The sequence below is a fragment of the Chrysochloris asiatica genome, unplaced genomic scaffold (genome assembly GCF_000296735.1).
Source record: "Chrysochloris asiatica unplaced genomic scaffold, ChrAsi1.0 scaffold00020, whole genome shotgun sequence".
Classification (NCBI taxonomy): domain Eukaryota; kingdom Metazoa; phylum Chordata; class Mammalia; order Afrosoricida; family Chrysochloridae; genus Chrysochloris; species Chrysochloris asiatica.
In genome coordinates, this window is record NW_006408538.1 from 406,070 (window position 1) to 420,941 (window position 14,872).

Consider the following 14,872-nt stretch of genomic DNA (forward strand, 5'->3'; position numbering starts at 1 on the left):
CCTTGGAAACCTTATACAGGGTCACTGTGGGTCGGAACCAACTTGATGGCACTTAACAACAACATAGGGTTCTTTCTGACGACCTTTTGGTTAGTGGCCAAGCACTTTAACCCTGACATTAAAGCCTCCTACTCTAAGTCCTGGTGTGGCGCCGTAGGATCAGCACTGGACTGTTAACCTCAGGGTTGTCTGTTCAAATCCACCAGCCATTCCTTGGAAACCCAATACAGGGTTGCTATGAGGCACTTAACAACAACAACTCTGTAACAGCCCAGCATGCTGACACCATACTGGACTGTTCCTTGTATTCTACACCTAGCTAGGCAGTGAGGACTAGCTCTTGGTCTTTAAAAAAGAAGAAACAGACACCTTAAGTATCAGCCTACTTTACTCTGCCCACGTGTGACACCATCGTTCCGAGCAGGAAGAAGGGAAGTATTGGCTGGGCAGCAGCATTCTTCCTGGGACCTCTGACCTACAAAAGGTATTCTGAAATGGTTTCAGTATTGTCATCGTGATATCGAAACATGCCCCACAGATTTCAAATGGTTCTAGTGTGTCATGTATGTTAACATAGATCTGCTCCAGTAACTTAACACATTTAAAAAGCAGTCCTCAAATCTAAAAAGGCCGTCGTTTAATGTTCTAAGTGATAAGGCCTTTCAGAGGACAAGGGCTTCAGAGAAAATGGAAATGCTCAGAAACAGATCAGTGAAATTTGTTATTTCAGGGTGACACTTTTATAAGGGGGGAGGTCCTGGTGTGGCGCTGTGGGTCAATGCACCAGACTGCAAAGTCGTTTGAACTGCAAGGTTAGTGTTTCAAGCTCGCCTGCTGCTCCTTGGAAACCCTATACAGGGTCGCTATGGGTTAGAATCGACTTGACGGCACTTAACAACAACAACAACGTGATGGCTGGAGTCCTAGTGTGGCACTGTGGGTTAATGCGCTGGACTGCAGTTAGATCAAACCACAAGGTCGGCAGTCCAAACTCACCAGCCACTCCTTGGAAACCTTATACAGGGTCACACTGTGGGTCGGAACCAACTTGATGGCACTTAACAACAACATAGGGTTGTTTTTTAAAAGTAATATTTTATAAGAGTCCTGGTGTGGCGCTGTTAGATAAGCACTAGACTGTTAACTATAAGGTTGGCAGTTCAAACCCACCAGCTACTCCTTGGAAACACTTGACAGGGCCACTATGAATCAGAATCGACTCAATGGCACTTAACAACAATAAAGTTTGATAATATAATGCTACTAGGAAGGGGAGGAAGACAGTGAGGCTGATCCAGAGGAGAAGCCCAGTATCTCTTCCTCCAGTTAACCTACAGCTGATCCCTTACCTCCATCTAGTCCACTCTGTGACAATGCAGGAAAACTGGATGCTGAGGCTTGAGCAGATGAATGCATTTCATTTGTCTTTTCAAAACTGCCAAAAGGCTCTAAAATTATCAGGTGTGTTAAGGGAAGGCTCAGCTTTCCAACAACCTCCACCTTTCTTCTATTGGTTCTTTCAACACAGATCTGCATTTGCCTCCTCAGTTTCCACCACAGCTTGCTTAGCTACAGCTACAAATTAAGACGCTTCCTAGACTTTAAACAGGATTAGACTATTTCCATAAACTCTGCTCTCTCCACATAACGCAGTCTCCATTTCCTCTCAGCACCACGTAATTTTGGAAAAGCGATTCATCCCCTTCTGTTTGTGTTTAAGGAGGCTGTACAACCTTCTTTATGTCTCCCATTCTAGTATAATGTGGTGGTGGTCAACGTAACAGGTAGGAAAATATGGAAGCCACCTCTCTCCACATCTAACAGGATCTGGAGAGGACACCTGGGTTATGGTTTTATCTACCAAAAAGGATCAGAAGACATGGGCATACCTCTCATCATCCATCTCTAAGCTGGATTCACTCTCGGAGAGCTGTCGACAGAGGGCTTCTCTTCTCTCCATCTCCCTCTGCAGTTTTCTCTGCAGCCTCAAGTTCTCTTCCCTCATGTGGCGTTCTTCCTCCAGATACTGCGCCATCTTCTCGGAATCTGGAGAGCCAGAGTACCCCATTAAACCACACTCCTTGCACTCAGTCTCAGACCTTAACAACCACCACAAAACCCACTGCAGGAATTCTCACACAGGAGAGCCACCCAAGGATGAAACTTGTGATTTACATTTAGAAAAGTAGATAAAAGTCAGTGAAGTGAGGCACCTTCACTCCCTAACACATGCATTCTAATGTGCTTTAAGTGGCAGAGAATGTGTGGAATTAAAGCTAAGTTTGGATGTGGTAGTGACTAGAACTCTTCTCTGTGCTACTGCAGTTGGAAGCAAGGGAGCCAAGCAGGGAACACAGACTCTACCCACAGGCTCCCCTGAGAGCTCCAGTTTGCTTGCCCCTCAAATCCTTATGTAACATGGCCAAGTGATGGGTGGGAGCCTGCAGTGCTTGTTAGCGCCCTCACCTGGCACAGTGCTGGAAGTACATGGAGAATTCTGTACTAGAAGACAACTCTCCAGAACTCTTTGCATTCTTTTATAATAGAAATGGACACAGTAAGCAATAAACCTTTACTTAAATCTCTTTCATTGAAGGCATGCTGGGAAACATATTTACCAAAAATATTTACATTTTTCATAAAAGGAATTTAAATGAAATTCGATGGATATTTAAAATAAGTCTGATTTTCAGTGTGTACACAATCCTTGACTCCTCGGAAGCTCTTCTGTGTCAGGCAGCAGGTGAAGAACCGTGCTGCCCATACCTCTTAGCATAGTGCCCTGTCCTAACAAGCACTCCTTGATCTGCGATGGCCCCCATAGATCCAGAGGTCTAGTAAGTATCGGACTCCCCAGCAGGGCTAGGTGCTGGACTGAAGCTGAGGCCAACTGGGCTCTCTCCTAGGAATTGGAAATGTTGAACCGACATCTTCATGAGGTTCTAGGATCTCCTCGTGCAGCATTCCCCAGAGCACCTGCAGCACCTGGTCCTCAAGAGGTTATTCTGCATCTAAGATTCTATGGCATATTCCAGCACTCTTTCAATAAATTGCAAAGCATGACCCTTCCTTTTTCTGGTTTACCCCATAGAATTGATTGTTACTCGTCACCAGAAGAGGGCACACAAAAACTCGGTGTCTACCCATCTACTGGCTTCCTCCCTTTCTCCTGCCTCAGCCAAACAACTTGGGAAAAAAGAAAATCTCCAGACACTTCTCTTTTCTGAAAAATAACCACAAATTCAGAGAAGCCACAACCAGGTCCAAGAGAAAATCCTCTGGGCCATTGATCTTTAAAGAAGAGAAAATAAAGAAGGAAGCAAGGAACTGGCTACTATTGTCAACTACTTTTCTCCCACAAACTGGCCCTTCTAGAAGTCCCAAAGGTCATCAAGTTAGTTACAGTTACGGTTTTCAATGTTTACCAAGCAATGGTTGTTTTTACAATACTTAATGATTTTTGAGGCAGCATCACTATAGAATATATAAATGTTCTCAACTATCCGTATTTTGGAGTCCGTGTGTGGCACTGTGGGTTAACGCGCTGGGCTGTAAACTTGGTTTGAACCACAAGGTCGGCAGTTCAAGCTCACCCGTCTCTCCTCGGAAACCCTATGCAGAGTCGCTATGGGACAGAACCAACTTGACAGCACTTAACAACAACAACAGATCCTTATTTTTGCAATTTAAACAAAAATGCTAAAGTCATTGAACACTTTCATGGGAATAAGGAAGACCATAGAAGAATCAATGCATTTAAATTAGGGTGTTGGCAAAGAATACTGAATGCACTGTGGACTGCCAGAAGAACAAACAAATCTGTCTTGAAAGAAAGAACGCTTCTCAGAAGTGAGGATTGTGAGACTTCATATCTAGTTCTTGGGCCATGTTGTTAGGAGGGGTCAGTCCCTGGAGAAGAACTTCATGCTTGGTAAAGTGGAAGGTCAATCAAAAAGAGGAAGACCACACAACAAGATGGACAACACAGTGGCAGCAACAAGGGGCTCAAAGATAACAATTGCGAGGGCGTCGCAGGGCCAGGCAGGGTTTCTTTCTACTGTGGATAGGGTCAGAAACGTCTCGACAGCTTCTAACAACAATATTATATGCACTCAACATTAACTCCCTTGGTTGTTTTCAATATAACCAGAAACCTTGCTGACTAATCCAGATGCAAACAATCTTTTTAATTGAAAGCATGCTGGGAAAATATTTACAAAATACACTTTAATATAAATGATTTAAATTATTTCAACCCAAATATGCAACCATGCAGAACTTTTCATTCGCTGTAAGGAAGTTATAGATTGCTGTCCCTACAACCTACACCCATAGGATAAGCACTGAACCCCAAGGCCAGCAGTTCAAATTCATCAGCCCCTCGTTGGAAACCCTATACAGGATCGCTATGAGTTGGAACCGACTCAACGGCACTTAACAACCTTAACCCCCCTTCACGGAACATTTACTGCTTGTAGAGCCAGAAAGTTAACTCTCAGAACAAGTTACCTTTCTTTTTTCCTTCAATAAGAAAGCCTGAGTTGATGATTCATGAGTCTCTAAGAACAAGAATTTAAGAATCCTAACTTCTTCCATCTTCCAAAGAAAATGGCAATACTTGAATGTCAGAGTACCGTATCCGGGGATCCTTAAATGATCATGTAAGACAAGAAAGTTGTCCGGTGGCTGGAAGACTTTGTGGCAGTTTAGCAATTAACACAGAAGCCGGTGGTGGAAAGGCAGCCTCAGACCCACGCCTCCCGATGGTTCTGATTCCAGTCCAGAGTTTGCACCAACGTGCTCCTAGAGTGCCCTCTGCTGACACACTGCCACATCGGATAGCTGCAGCTATACCAGACTTATAATAGCGGCTCCAGATTACATTTTCTTCATCACAGACCCTCTCGTAGCCAAAGAGGATATCGAGGGTGATTTCCAGACAGACTCCAAAGAGTGGATCTTCAGTGATCCAAAAGTGTTTGGTTAGAAAATACCAATCTGGTCTCCACTCCAGATGGATAAAATCAGAATCCCTGAAGACAAGGCCTCGGCACTGGTATGTTAAAGCTCACATGAGACTGTGAGGCTCAGACAGATGTGAGAACCACTGGGAGAGAGGTTCAGGTTCAGTTGGGTTTGAAGTTTCAGGGGCCAACTGCCACCGCACATCCAAGGGAGCTGAGGGTCACTGGAGCTAAGGCGGGTGAGGCCGATGGATGCAGAAGAATCGTTCGGGTACCCCGTAAACCTACTCCCAACCACAGGAAGCAGCTAAGTACCACTCACTGCTGCTTCATGTCAGCTCATCGCTGTCCTCACAGAATCAAAACACCACTTACGGCATCTGTAGTCTCCTCAAATAGTGCAGTTGGGCGGATGCAGGGGAAATGAAAATATTTTCCTAAATGTCGAGAAAATTTTCTAGAGCTCCACAAGACAGGTTGATATGAGGAAGGTAATACAAACCGGTGGCACTAAGAGGGGTTCAGAAAAGTGCAAAAATAAACGTGGCTACCCAACAGAGCAAAAACATCTTAAAAATAGTTAAATGTGAGAATACTTAATTTCTCTCATTTGTTTGCAATGGGGTATATACACAACAGTTTTCAACTCAAAGTACACATCAATATATCTTGTATTAAAAACAAAACTAAACAAAAACACAGGCCTTACCCCGAAATAAAAATATGAGATGGGCAGAATGATGACCTCCTAAACATGTCCACATCCTAGTCCCTAAACGCTGTGAGTATGTTTCTACCCATGGTTACAGGGACTTCACATGTAACCTCCAGATGAGGAGGGAGATGACCCTGCTGATGGGAATCACGAGGGTCCTTGTAAGACACAGGCAGGAGAGTCAGGGTGAAAGGTGATGTGACCATAGAAACAAAGGCAGGAGGAAGGGCTCATGAGCCTGCACATGCAGGTGGCCTTCTGAAAATGGAAAAAGCTGGAAAACGGACTTTCCCCTTAGAATCTTGCAGAAGGAATGAGCACTGTCAACACTTGACTGCAGCCCAGTCAGACCCACTTTGGACTCTGAATCTCCAAAACTGTGAAGATGGCTGGTGCCCTGCTGAAGGATACCCACTGGGCTGCTACCTGCAAAGTCATCGGCTCCTCACAAACCCTATAAAGGGCCACTGTGAGTCAGAACCAACAAGACAGCACTTAACAAGAACAACAACATATAGGACCCTGGTGCACCATCCCAGATGTACCGCTGGACTGGAAGGTGCAATGAACTTCAGAGAAGAAAACCGAAAGACAAAACTACTGACATTTTAAATCTACATTCCACTTGACCCAGCAATTTCACCTAGAATGCATCCTGCAGGTGTTCTTGTACCAGTAACAAATGTGTGCACAGGGAGGCTCACTGCAGCATTGTTTGAAATAGCAAAATTTCCAAAAACCACTTAAAAAGGGTGATGGGTACCAGACAAGTTAAATAATATCCATACAATTGAAAAGTATATAGCCTTTAAAAATAGAAGGCACCTCTTTATGTTGTGTGGTGTCCAGTCATTTCCAACTCACCTCAACCCTACAGGGTTTCCAAGATGGTCATCTTTGTGAAAGCTGATTGCCACATATTTCTCCCACAGTGTGGCTGCTGTGGTCCAACCTCTGACTCTGCAGCTAGCAGGTGAATGCTTAACCACTGTACCACAGGAGAAAAAACTTCAACATGTAGTAAGTGAAAATGTAGCTGTTGGTGAGTGCTGTTGAGTCCGTTCTGCCTCATAGCAACCCTGTACAAGGTTTCCAAGGAGCAGCTGGTGAGCTTGAACCATCGACCTTGCCGCCCAGCACATTAACCCACAGTGCCACACCAACACTCCAATAAGTGAAAATAAAAAGGGGCAAAAAAGTGTGTTCATTGTGCTATTTGTATAAATATAGTTTACAGATATACAGATATTCAAAAACTTGTAGTTGTGGTTGTCTAGGGAGCGGGTATAAGAGGGAGACTTGTTTTTACAGCAATATAAATTACAATGGTGTAAAAGTAAGAGCCAAGAAAATGCACAGAAACCTAATCAAATATTCAGATACTCTGATTTCCAACCCAACATCCTGGCCTTACTCAAAATAATCAGTATAGATTTCTAAAGTGCTTAATCTTTAAGTACCATGAATGAATGTCAGTGGAAGCTAAATTTATTAGTAAAGAAGACAAACACTTTATTTTTTGCCTTAATTCCCCCAAAGTGAACTGAAGGCTTTTACAATGTTCTAGTAAGCATGTTCCTAGAGACAAACATGAGGGTGGGTGGATATTATAAACATAACCTCTCATTATTGGACCCTCCTGAAATGATGTGAATTATGTTCTGAAAGTGTTTTAAACTTTTGTCCTGTTCTACTATAATACATCATCTCCGTAGTGGTTACGAATCGGGCTGTTAACCTCAAAGTCGGCAGTTTGAAACTACCAGCTGCTCCGCGGGAGAAAGATGATGCTTTCTGCTCCCGTGAAGATCTGCAGCCTCGGAAACCCTGTGCAGGGCCGCTATGAGCCGGAACCAACTCCACAGTACTTTCAAGTGGTGGTGGATTCTACTAAATGCAAAAAGAAAAATTCCTGTGCACACATTTGACACATATGTAAGAACACCTGCAGGAAGCCGAATTGCTAGATCAAGCAGAATGTGCATTTACAATGTCAGCAGTTCTTGTCTTTAGATTTTCTTCTCTGAGCTTCACTGCGCATTCCAGTCCAGTGGCACATGCGGGATGATGCATTAAACTTACCTGTGGAGTCCCTCTCCCTCCCCCTCTCCCCACCACGGTGTGGTGCAGCCAACTTTCATCATCACAGTGGCTCCTCACAAGACTTTCAGGATCTAGAGATTCCAGGCCAGGAAGCAAAAGCAGAAATGTCTCGGTGCCCAGTGGATTTTGAATGAAAACTGGTAATAAAATCAAGTACCACTTCTAAGAAGAGATATTGGAGAAAAGCCACTATTTGAACAACTGACCATGTTACATTGGGAAAATTCTGGTTTCTTCCTTGATTTTTTAAACTTCTACATTAGTAAGTTGGTTTAGTGTTACATATGTGAAACTTTTTATTGGAGGAAAAAGAAGATCTATGGAACCTTCAAAAAAGACAGTGCTTTCATTTCCTATAGCTATTATCACAAATTATTACAAACTCAATGGCTTTAACATAACATAATTTGTGATAGAGCATATACATTTACGTGTATATACGTAAACATGTAATCTGTAAGAAGATACAAGGTGAAATTGACTAATGTAAACTCAGTGGTAATTATCAGCAGTACCTATGTTTGATTAACGTATTAATTCTATGACACAAAGGAAGCCAGAGACTACATACGCTGTAACTGAGCAGCTCTCAGTTGCTTCTTCAGCCTCTCCACTTCATTCTTTAAGAACCTGATGTGGCGCATCATGTTTTCTGGTGAGTCAATCTCCATGGCAATATCTCTGGGCGATGGTGGAGCAGAGACAGGCTGGTCTAGTTTCTCCTGCAGGATTCTTCATAGAAAAGAAAAATTCCATCAATAAACAACAGTTTGCTTCTAAAGGATTAAACAAAATACTAGCTGGAGAGCTGGGTTTAATGGCCAGAATCCACCAAACTGCATAAATCCTCTTCCTATTTTACATTCATTTCTGCTGGTTGCCTTTACCTGGTTATCTCAGATCAAAGGGCAGATTTTCAAAATTCACCCTCTTTTTCTTTTTTTTTTTTTTCTGCTTTTAAATGACTACTGTTAATTACACGTTCAATATTTGGTTCTGGTTATTATCTCTGGTGTCATTGTAGGGAATGCACTGGACTCCTAACAACAAGGTTGGTAGCTAAAACCCACCAGCTGCTCTGCATGAGAGAGATGAGGCTTTCTGCTCTGGTAAAGATTTAAAACCTTGGAAACCCTATGCGGGGTTGCTACTGTATCAAAACCAACTCGATGGCACCTCCCAATAACAACATAGTAGGTTCTCAGAATTAGGTGCTAACTAAATATACAGCATGTTGCTTTCAGAGCAAGGAATTCTGTTCTCTAGTACTTTTGGTTATAACATATAAACTACCTACTGTGAATGCTGGAGTCTCTGGGTGGTGCAAAACGTTAGCGCTTGGCTATGGCTACTAACCCAGAGATTGGTTGTTCAAATACACTGGTAAGTTCCTCGGAAGAAAGGCCTGCCAATCTCCTCCCAACAGATCACCTTCATTAAACCCTATGGAGCACAGTTTTACTCTGGATACACATAAGGTCACCATGAGTTGAAATCAACCCAAGGGCAGTTGGTTTGGTTGTTTTGTTTAGGAGGCTGGAGACACACAATGTTTAATTACTACAGTGAGAGAAGAGATTCAACTTCTAAAATTCCCTCTAGTAAAACAGATCCCAAGGGGTGAACCGAGGGCCCTTTGCTACTGACTGAAGCAAAATCACTGAAAGTGGCGCTAACACTTGTCAGTGTTAGGTTGAATCACATGAGAGGGTTGATAAGCCCAACAGCTTCTGACCTACAAACTGACAGTTTCATATTTTTCAGCTTGGTGATTGGAGATTAGGAGCTCTGGTAGCGTAGTGGTTATGAATCGGGCTGCGAGCCAGAAGGTTAGCAGTTCGAAACTACCAGCTGCTCCGCGGGAGAAAGATGAGGCTTTCTGCTCCGGTAAAGATTTACAGCCTTGGAAACCCTGTTCAGGGTCACTATGGGTCGGAACCAACTCAACGGCACTTAACAACAACAACAACATAGGTAAGGCTCCCAGGAGCATTCTATAAAAGGAACCTTCTATAAACTGCTGGGTTCTTTGGTTTGGGTTTGATTTTTAACTGCTTACACCTCTGAGTTTGACAAAGGTGAGCTGTGAATTACCTCCAAGTCTGTCATTATTGAAAAAACAAATAGGTTAAATATATAATGGTTTCTATATTTGCTATAAAGGAATTTTGGTAGCGTAGTGGTTATGAATTGGGCTGCTAACCTCAAGGTCAGCAGTTCAAAACTACCAGCTGTTCTGTGGGAGAAAGATGAGGCTTTCTGCTCCTGTAAAGATTTATAGCCTCGGAAATCCTGTACAAGGTCGCTATGAGTCAGAACCAACTCTGTGGCACATAACAACAACATTTGTTATAAGGAGCTCTGGTAGTACAGTGGTTACGAGTCAGGCTGCTAACCTCAAGATCAGCAGTTCAAAACTACCAGCCATTCCACAGGAGAAAGATCCCGTAAAGATTTATAGCCTTGGAAACCCTAAGCAGGGTTGCTATGAGTTGGAACCGATTCCCTGGCACACCACCACCACCACGAACACTACAAATGTTATACTAAACAGCCTTTCATAATTCTACTTATTAGTACTGTTACAGTAATGTAGAGTCTTGGTATGGTGCTATAGGATAAGCACTGGACTTCTAACTGAAAGGCTGACGGTTCAAACCCACCAGCCACTCCTCGGAAATCCTATACAGGGTCACTGTGAGTCGAAAGCAACTTGACAACACTACAATGATGTAGAAGGAATCCTGGTCACACCATGGGTTAAGCACTAGGCTGTGAATCTAAAAGTTGGCAGTTCAAACCCACGAGTGGCTTCAAGAGAGAACAATGAGGCAGTGTGCTCCCATAAGAAGCAGCTGTGCTCCTGCAGGGTCACTATGAGTTCAAATCGACTCAGTAACAGTGGGGAGCCACAGTAAGGTAGAAACTAGCTGATCTCGAATATGCCTTACACATATTGTGTATCTGTAACTTCAATATATATGGTATGATCTAGAAATGAATAATTATCGACATTCATCCAATCCAAACACTTACAGCAGAAGATCTTTGGTTAAGAAGCAAGAAAACCGTGGTAAGTGGATTCATGAACATTTTCCTGAAACTCATCTTCTATACCCATAGACACCCTGGGTACACTGAATCTACCCACTGTTCCTCCCTACCTCACCACTCCCCAAGCATCCAGTACTTTAAAAGTATTTAGCATAAAGGGTTTTAAGAAACGTGTGCTATTGAATTGAATGGCATTTCATATCCAAGTTTAACTCTAAGAGCCTTAATGTACAAGTATTTCTTTAGAGAATGTGTTAAAAAATAGATAGCAATTTTTCTATTAAAGTCTTAGGTTTCCTAACGAAGGATGCTAGTTCAATAAGTGAAACTTAAAACTGCAGCCTTCCTAAAAGAGTAATGAATCAATTAAACTTTAGCTCCATTTAAAAACTGCAGCCATCCTTCTGAACCATTTAAAGGTAGACAATAGAACCCATATCTAATTTTGTCATAAGCTTGTAAACATCAAATGAAAAAAAAATATATTGGGATAGAAAGATGGAGAAGAGAGAGGCGCCAACATAGGAGTAGTTCCGAAGCCTTTCAACATTGTCTTGTCACTAACCTATAGCCACCGCATCAACTCTGATTCATCGCAACCCTATGGTGGGGACGGTGGTGACCCTATGTGGGGTTCTGGAGGCTCTAAATCTTTATGGAAGCAGAAATCCTCACCTTTCTCCGCAGAGTGACTGGCAGATTCGAACTGCTGATCTTGTGCTTTGCAGCCCACTACACTGCCCGGGATCCTTACAAGAGAGAGTCAACTGCTCCTTAGGGTTTCCAAGACTGCAAGTCTTTACGGCAGCAGGCAGCATCATCTTTCTCCCACAGAGCTGCTGGTGGGCTCAAAGCACAGTGTCAATCACTCAAACACACTAGCTGCTCCATGGAAACCCTATACAGGGGAGCTGTGAGTCGGAACCGACTCGACGGCACTTAGCAACAACAAATATAAATGATATGCATCAAGGCAAGAAATTTAAATGCCTATTATTCATTTATTGTTATCCACATCCAGAATACACTCTAGACACACACACACACACACACACACCCAAAGGAACAGTAAGACTAAACAAACCGCTTTTCAGCTTCAAGCTTATCCATCCTTTTCCACAGACGATTAACTAGTGCTTCCTGCTCTTGTTCCAATGTATTTTCAAGGTCGATCTTCTCTCGTCTCAACTACAGGGAGGAAAAACAATTTTTACTGAGAATCATAAGCCACTTAAACTCTGGTCATTAGATTTTTTTTCACTGAGCAATTAGGATCTCTTCACTTAAGAAAACACTGCATAGAAATGGCCAGTATTTTTGGCACAAACACATGAGCTGCATCCAGTTCCTAAGCTTTAATTGAGAAAACCAAGACCGATTCATTTGTTCTCAATGTTGTCTAGCACATGGATCACATTTCTTATTTCAGCATTTATTCAAGGCACATGGAAAGTCTTCTTTAAAGAGAATCTGGGAAACTTCTGTTCGCTGGTCATGCCAAAATGTACTAGCGGGCTTCAAAAAGTTCATGGGAAAAACAGAATTAGAAGATTAGAATTGTTCCACAAACTTTTGAAGCCCCCTCATAATTGGGTTTGTCCCCAGTTCTGTTGTTTTTGTTGTGAGGTGCGATCCAGTCAGTTCGAACTCACAGCAACCCTTTGTACAGTAGAACAAAACACTGTTCAGTCCAGCATTATCCTCACTATTGTGGCTGTACTTGAGCCCACTGTTCCAGCACACTGCCAATCGTCTTGTGGAGGGCCTTCCGTTTTTTTGTTGACTTTCTACTTTATTAAGCATGATGTCCTTTTTCAGGGACTAGTTCTTTCTGATAACATGTCCCCAAGTATGAGACGAGACAGGGAGTCTTACATCATCGATTCTAAGGTGCATTTTGACAGCACTTCTTCCAAGACAAACTGGTTCCTTCTTCTCACAGTCTATGGGACACTCAATGTATTTTTGCCCACACCATAATGCAAAGACATCTTTTTGGGTCTTCCTTATTCATTGTCCAGCTTTGTCATTCAGATGAGGCTAGTGAAAATATCATGAGTCAGGCTCACATTCGTGCTTAAAGTGATTTACTCTCAACAACGATTTTTTTTTTTTTTTTTTGCAGCGGATTTGTCCCCTGCAGTAAGTCATTTGATTTCTTGAAAGCTGCTTCCATAAGTGTTAATTGTGGATCCAAGTAAAATGAAAACCTTGACAACTCAATCTTTTCTGTTTATCATGATGTCGTTTATTGGTCTAGTTGTGAGAAGTTTGGTTTTCTTATGTTGAGGTACAATCCACACTGAAGGCTTCATTCAGTCTTTGATCTTCATCAGCAAGTTCTTCAAGTCCCCTTTGCTTTCAGCAAGCAAGGTTGTGTCATCTGCATATAGCAGATTGTTAATGAGTCTTCCTCCACTCCTGATGCCGCGTGCTTCATCATACAGTTCAGCTTCTCAGATTATGTGTCCAGCATACAGATTGCATAGCATGGTAAAAGGATTCAATCCTGATTTTTACTCAGTTCTACATGTAATCAAGAGTCCTGGTGTGGCGCTGTGGGTTAATGAGCAAGACTGCAAAGACATTTGAACTGCAGTGTCGGTGGTTCAAAGCTTACCAGCTGCTCCTTAGAAACCCTATACAGGGTCACTATGGGTCAGAACTGACTTGATGGCACTTAACAACATCAACATGTAATCAAATGGTCCACACACTAAACTAGAAAGCATATGTTAAAGTTTTCATAACTCTTAAGCATCTGAAAACAATTCTATATACTGCTTAATGGATGCACATAAATATACTAAAATATAGAAATATACACAAAAATTACAAAAAACCAATTTACAATAATGATTACCTCTATGAGGAGTAGAGGGGTAGTAAGGGAAAAGGAACATTTTATTTGGGCAGGGAACACCACACTGCATTCTATCTTATAAAAAGAAACAAGCATGTAAAAACACATTTAATCAATCAATACTGAGTAATATTCCATAAATTCTGAGAATACCAGGCAGTGGTTAACAGGGATAGATGCAGCGATGAAGCAAGAAATTAGGACTTTCCACTCTCATGAAAGTTGCATTCTAGTGGAGTCAAGACAGCATATGAAACAAGTAAATTACAGACTAGGATAGAGGATAAGAAGTGTTATGAAGAAAAATACAACATACAATGGCAACAGTTCAGAGCAATGGGTGGAGAAAGTTGTTATATTATTTTCTCTACTTCTCTATGTTTGAAATATAATTTTAAAAGGAACCAGCTTAAAAAAAAAAAAAACCTACACTACTGTGTGGCACTGTAGGATCAGCACTGGACTGTGAACCGCAAGGTCAGCAGTTCAAACCCACCAACTGCTCCTTGGAACCCCTATACAGGGCACTTTAACATATCAGCACTGTTCCCATACCATCTGCTCAACCAATCATAATTCATCATCTCAAACAAATGTTTAACAGGTTGTTAGGTCAACAAATTAATTACACAGCTGCAAAGATGCCAAAGCAGCATATTTCACATTTTCCTAGTGGATCATATGGAACAGTGCTTCACTAGCAAAGATCCCACTGACAGTGAGACTGGGCTGATGCCATATAAAAATGTAGTCTTTTAAGCAAAACATTAAACATCAGAAAACAACATTTGAAGTACAGGTTTATTTTTAATTTTGCGAATACATAATAAAACATACGCTATTTGAACAATTTCTACATGTATAGTTCAGCAACATTGGTTACATGTATCAAGTTGTACAACCATTCTTGCTAACTTGTCCCAAGTAATTCCAATCCCCCTTAACACAGCATAAATGCCCCCTAAGCAAACATTCCCTCTAGCCCTCTCCCTTCACTCCCCGTCTTACCCCCAGCCCCAACTCCTGGTAACCAGTAACCATCTTTGGGTTTTTATGTATTTGCTTACTCACATAAGTGAGATTAAACAATATTTAACCTTCTGTGAATGACGTATTTTGCTCAGAATGTTTTCAAAGTCTATCCATGTCGTGGCCTGCAGTTTACTCCTCATA

At 42.1% G+C, this 14,872-nt stretch overlaps 1 protein-coding gene across 1 annotated transcript in view; it reads right to left on the reverse strand.

Moving 5' to 3' along the window:
* The window catches only part of CCDC6 (coiled-coil domain containing 6), a 146,985-nt gene that overhangs the window by 20,235 nt on the left and 111,878 nt on the right, over nucleotides 1-14,872 (reverse strand). Inside the window, exons 4-6 of the mRNA XM_006835795.1 lie at nucleotides 11,921-12,024; nucleotides 8,354-8,514; nucleotides 1,890-2,046 (exon numbers count right to left, since the gene is read on the reverse strand). Of these exons, the coding sequence (XP_006835858.1) occupies nucleotides 1,890-2,046; nucleotides 8,354-8,514; nucleotides 11,921-12,024 (422 nt within the window). The remainder of the gene's footprint in view (nucleotides 1-1,889; nucleotides 2,047-8,353; nucleotides 8,515-11,920; nucleotides 12,025-14,872) is intronic.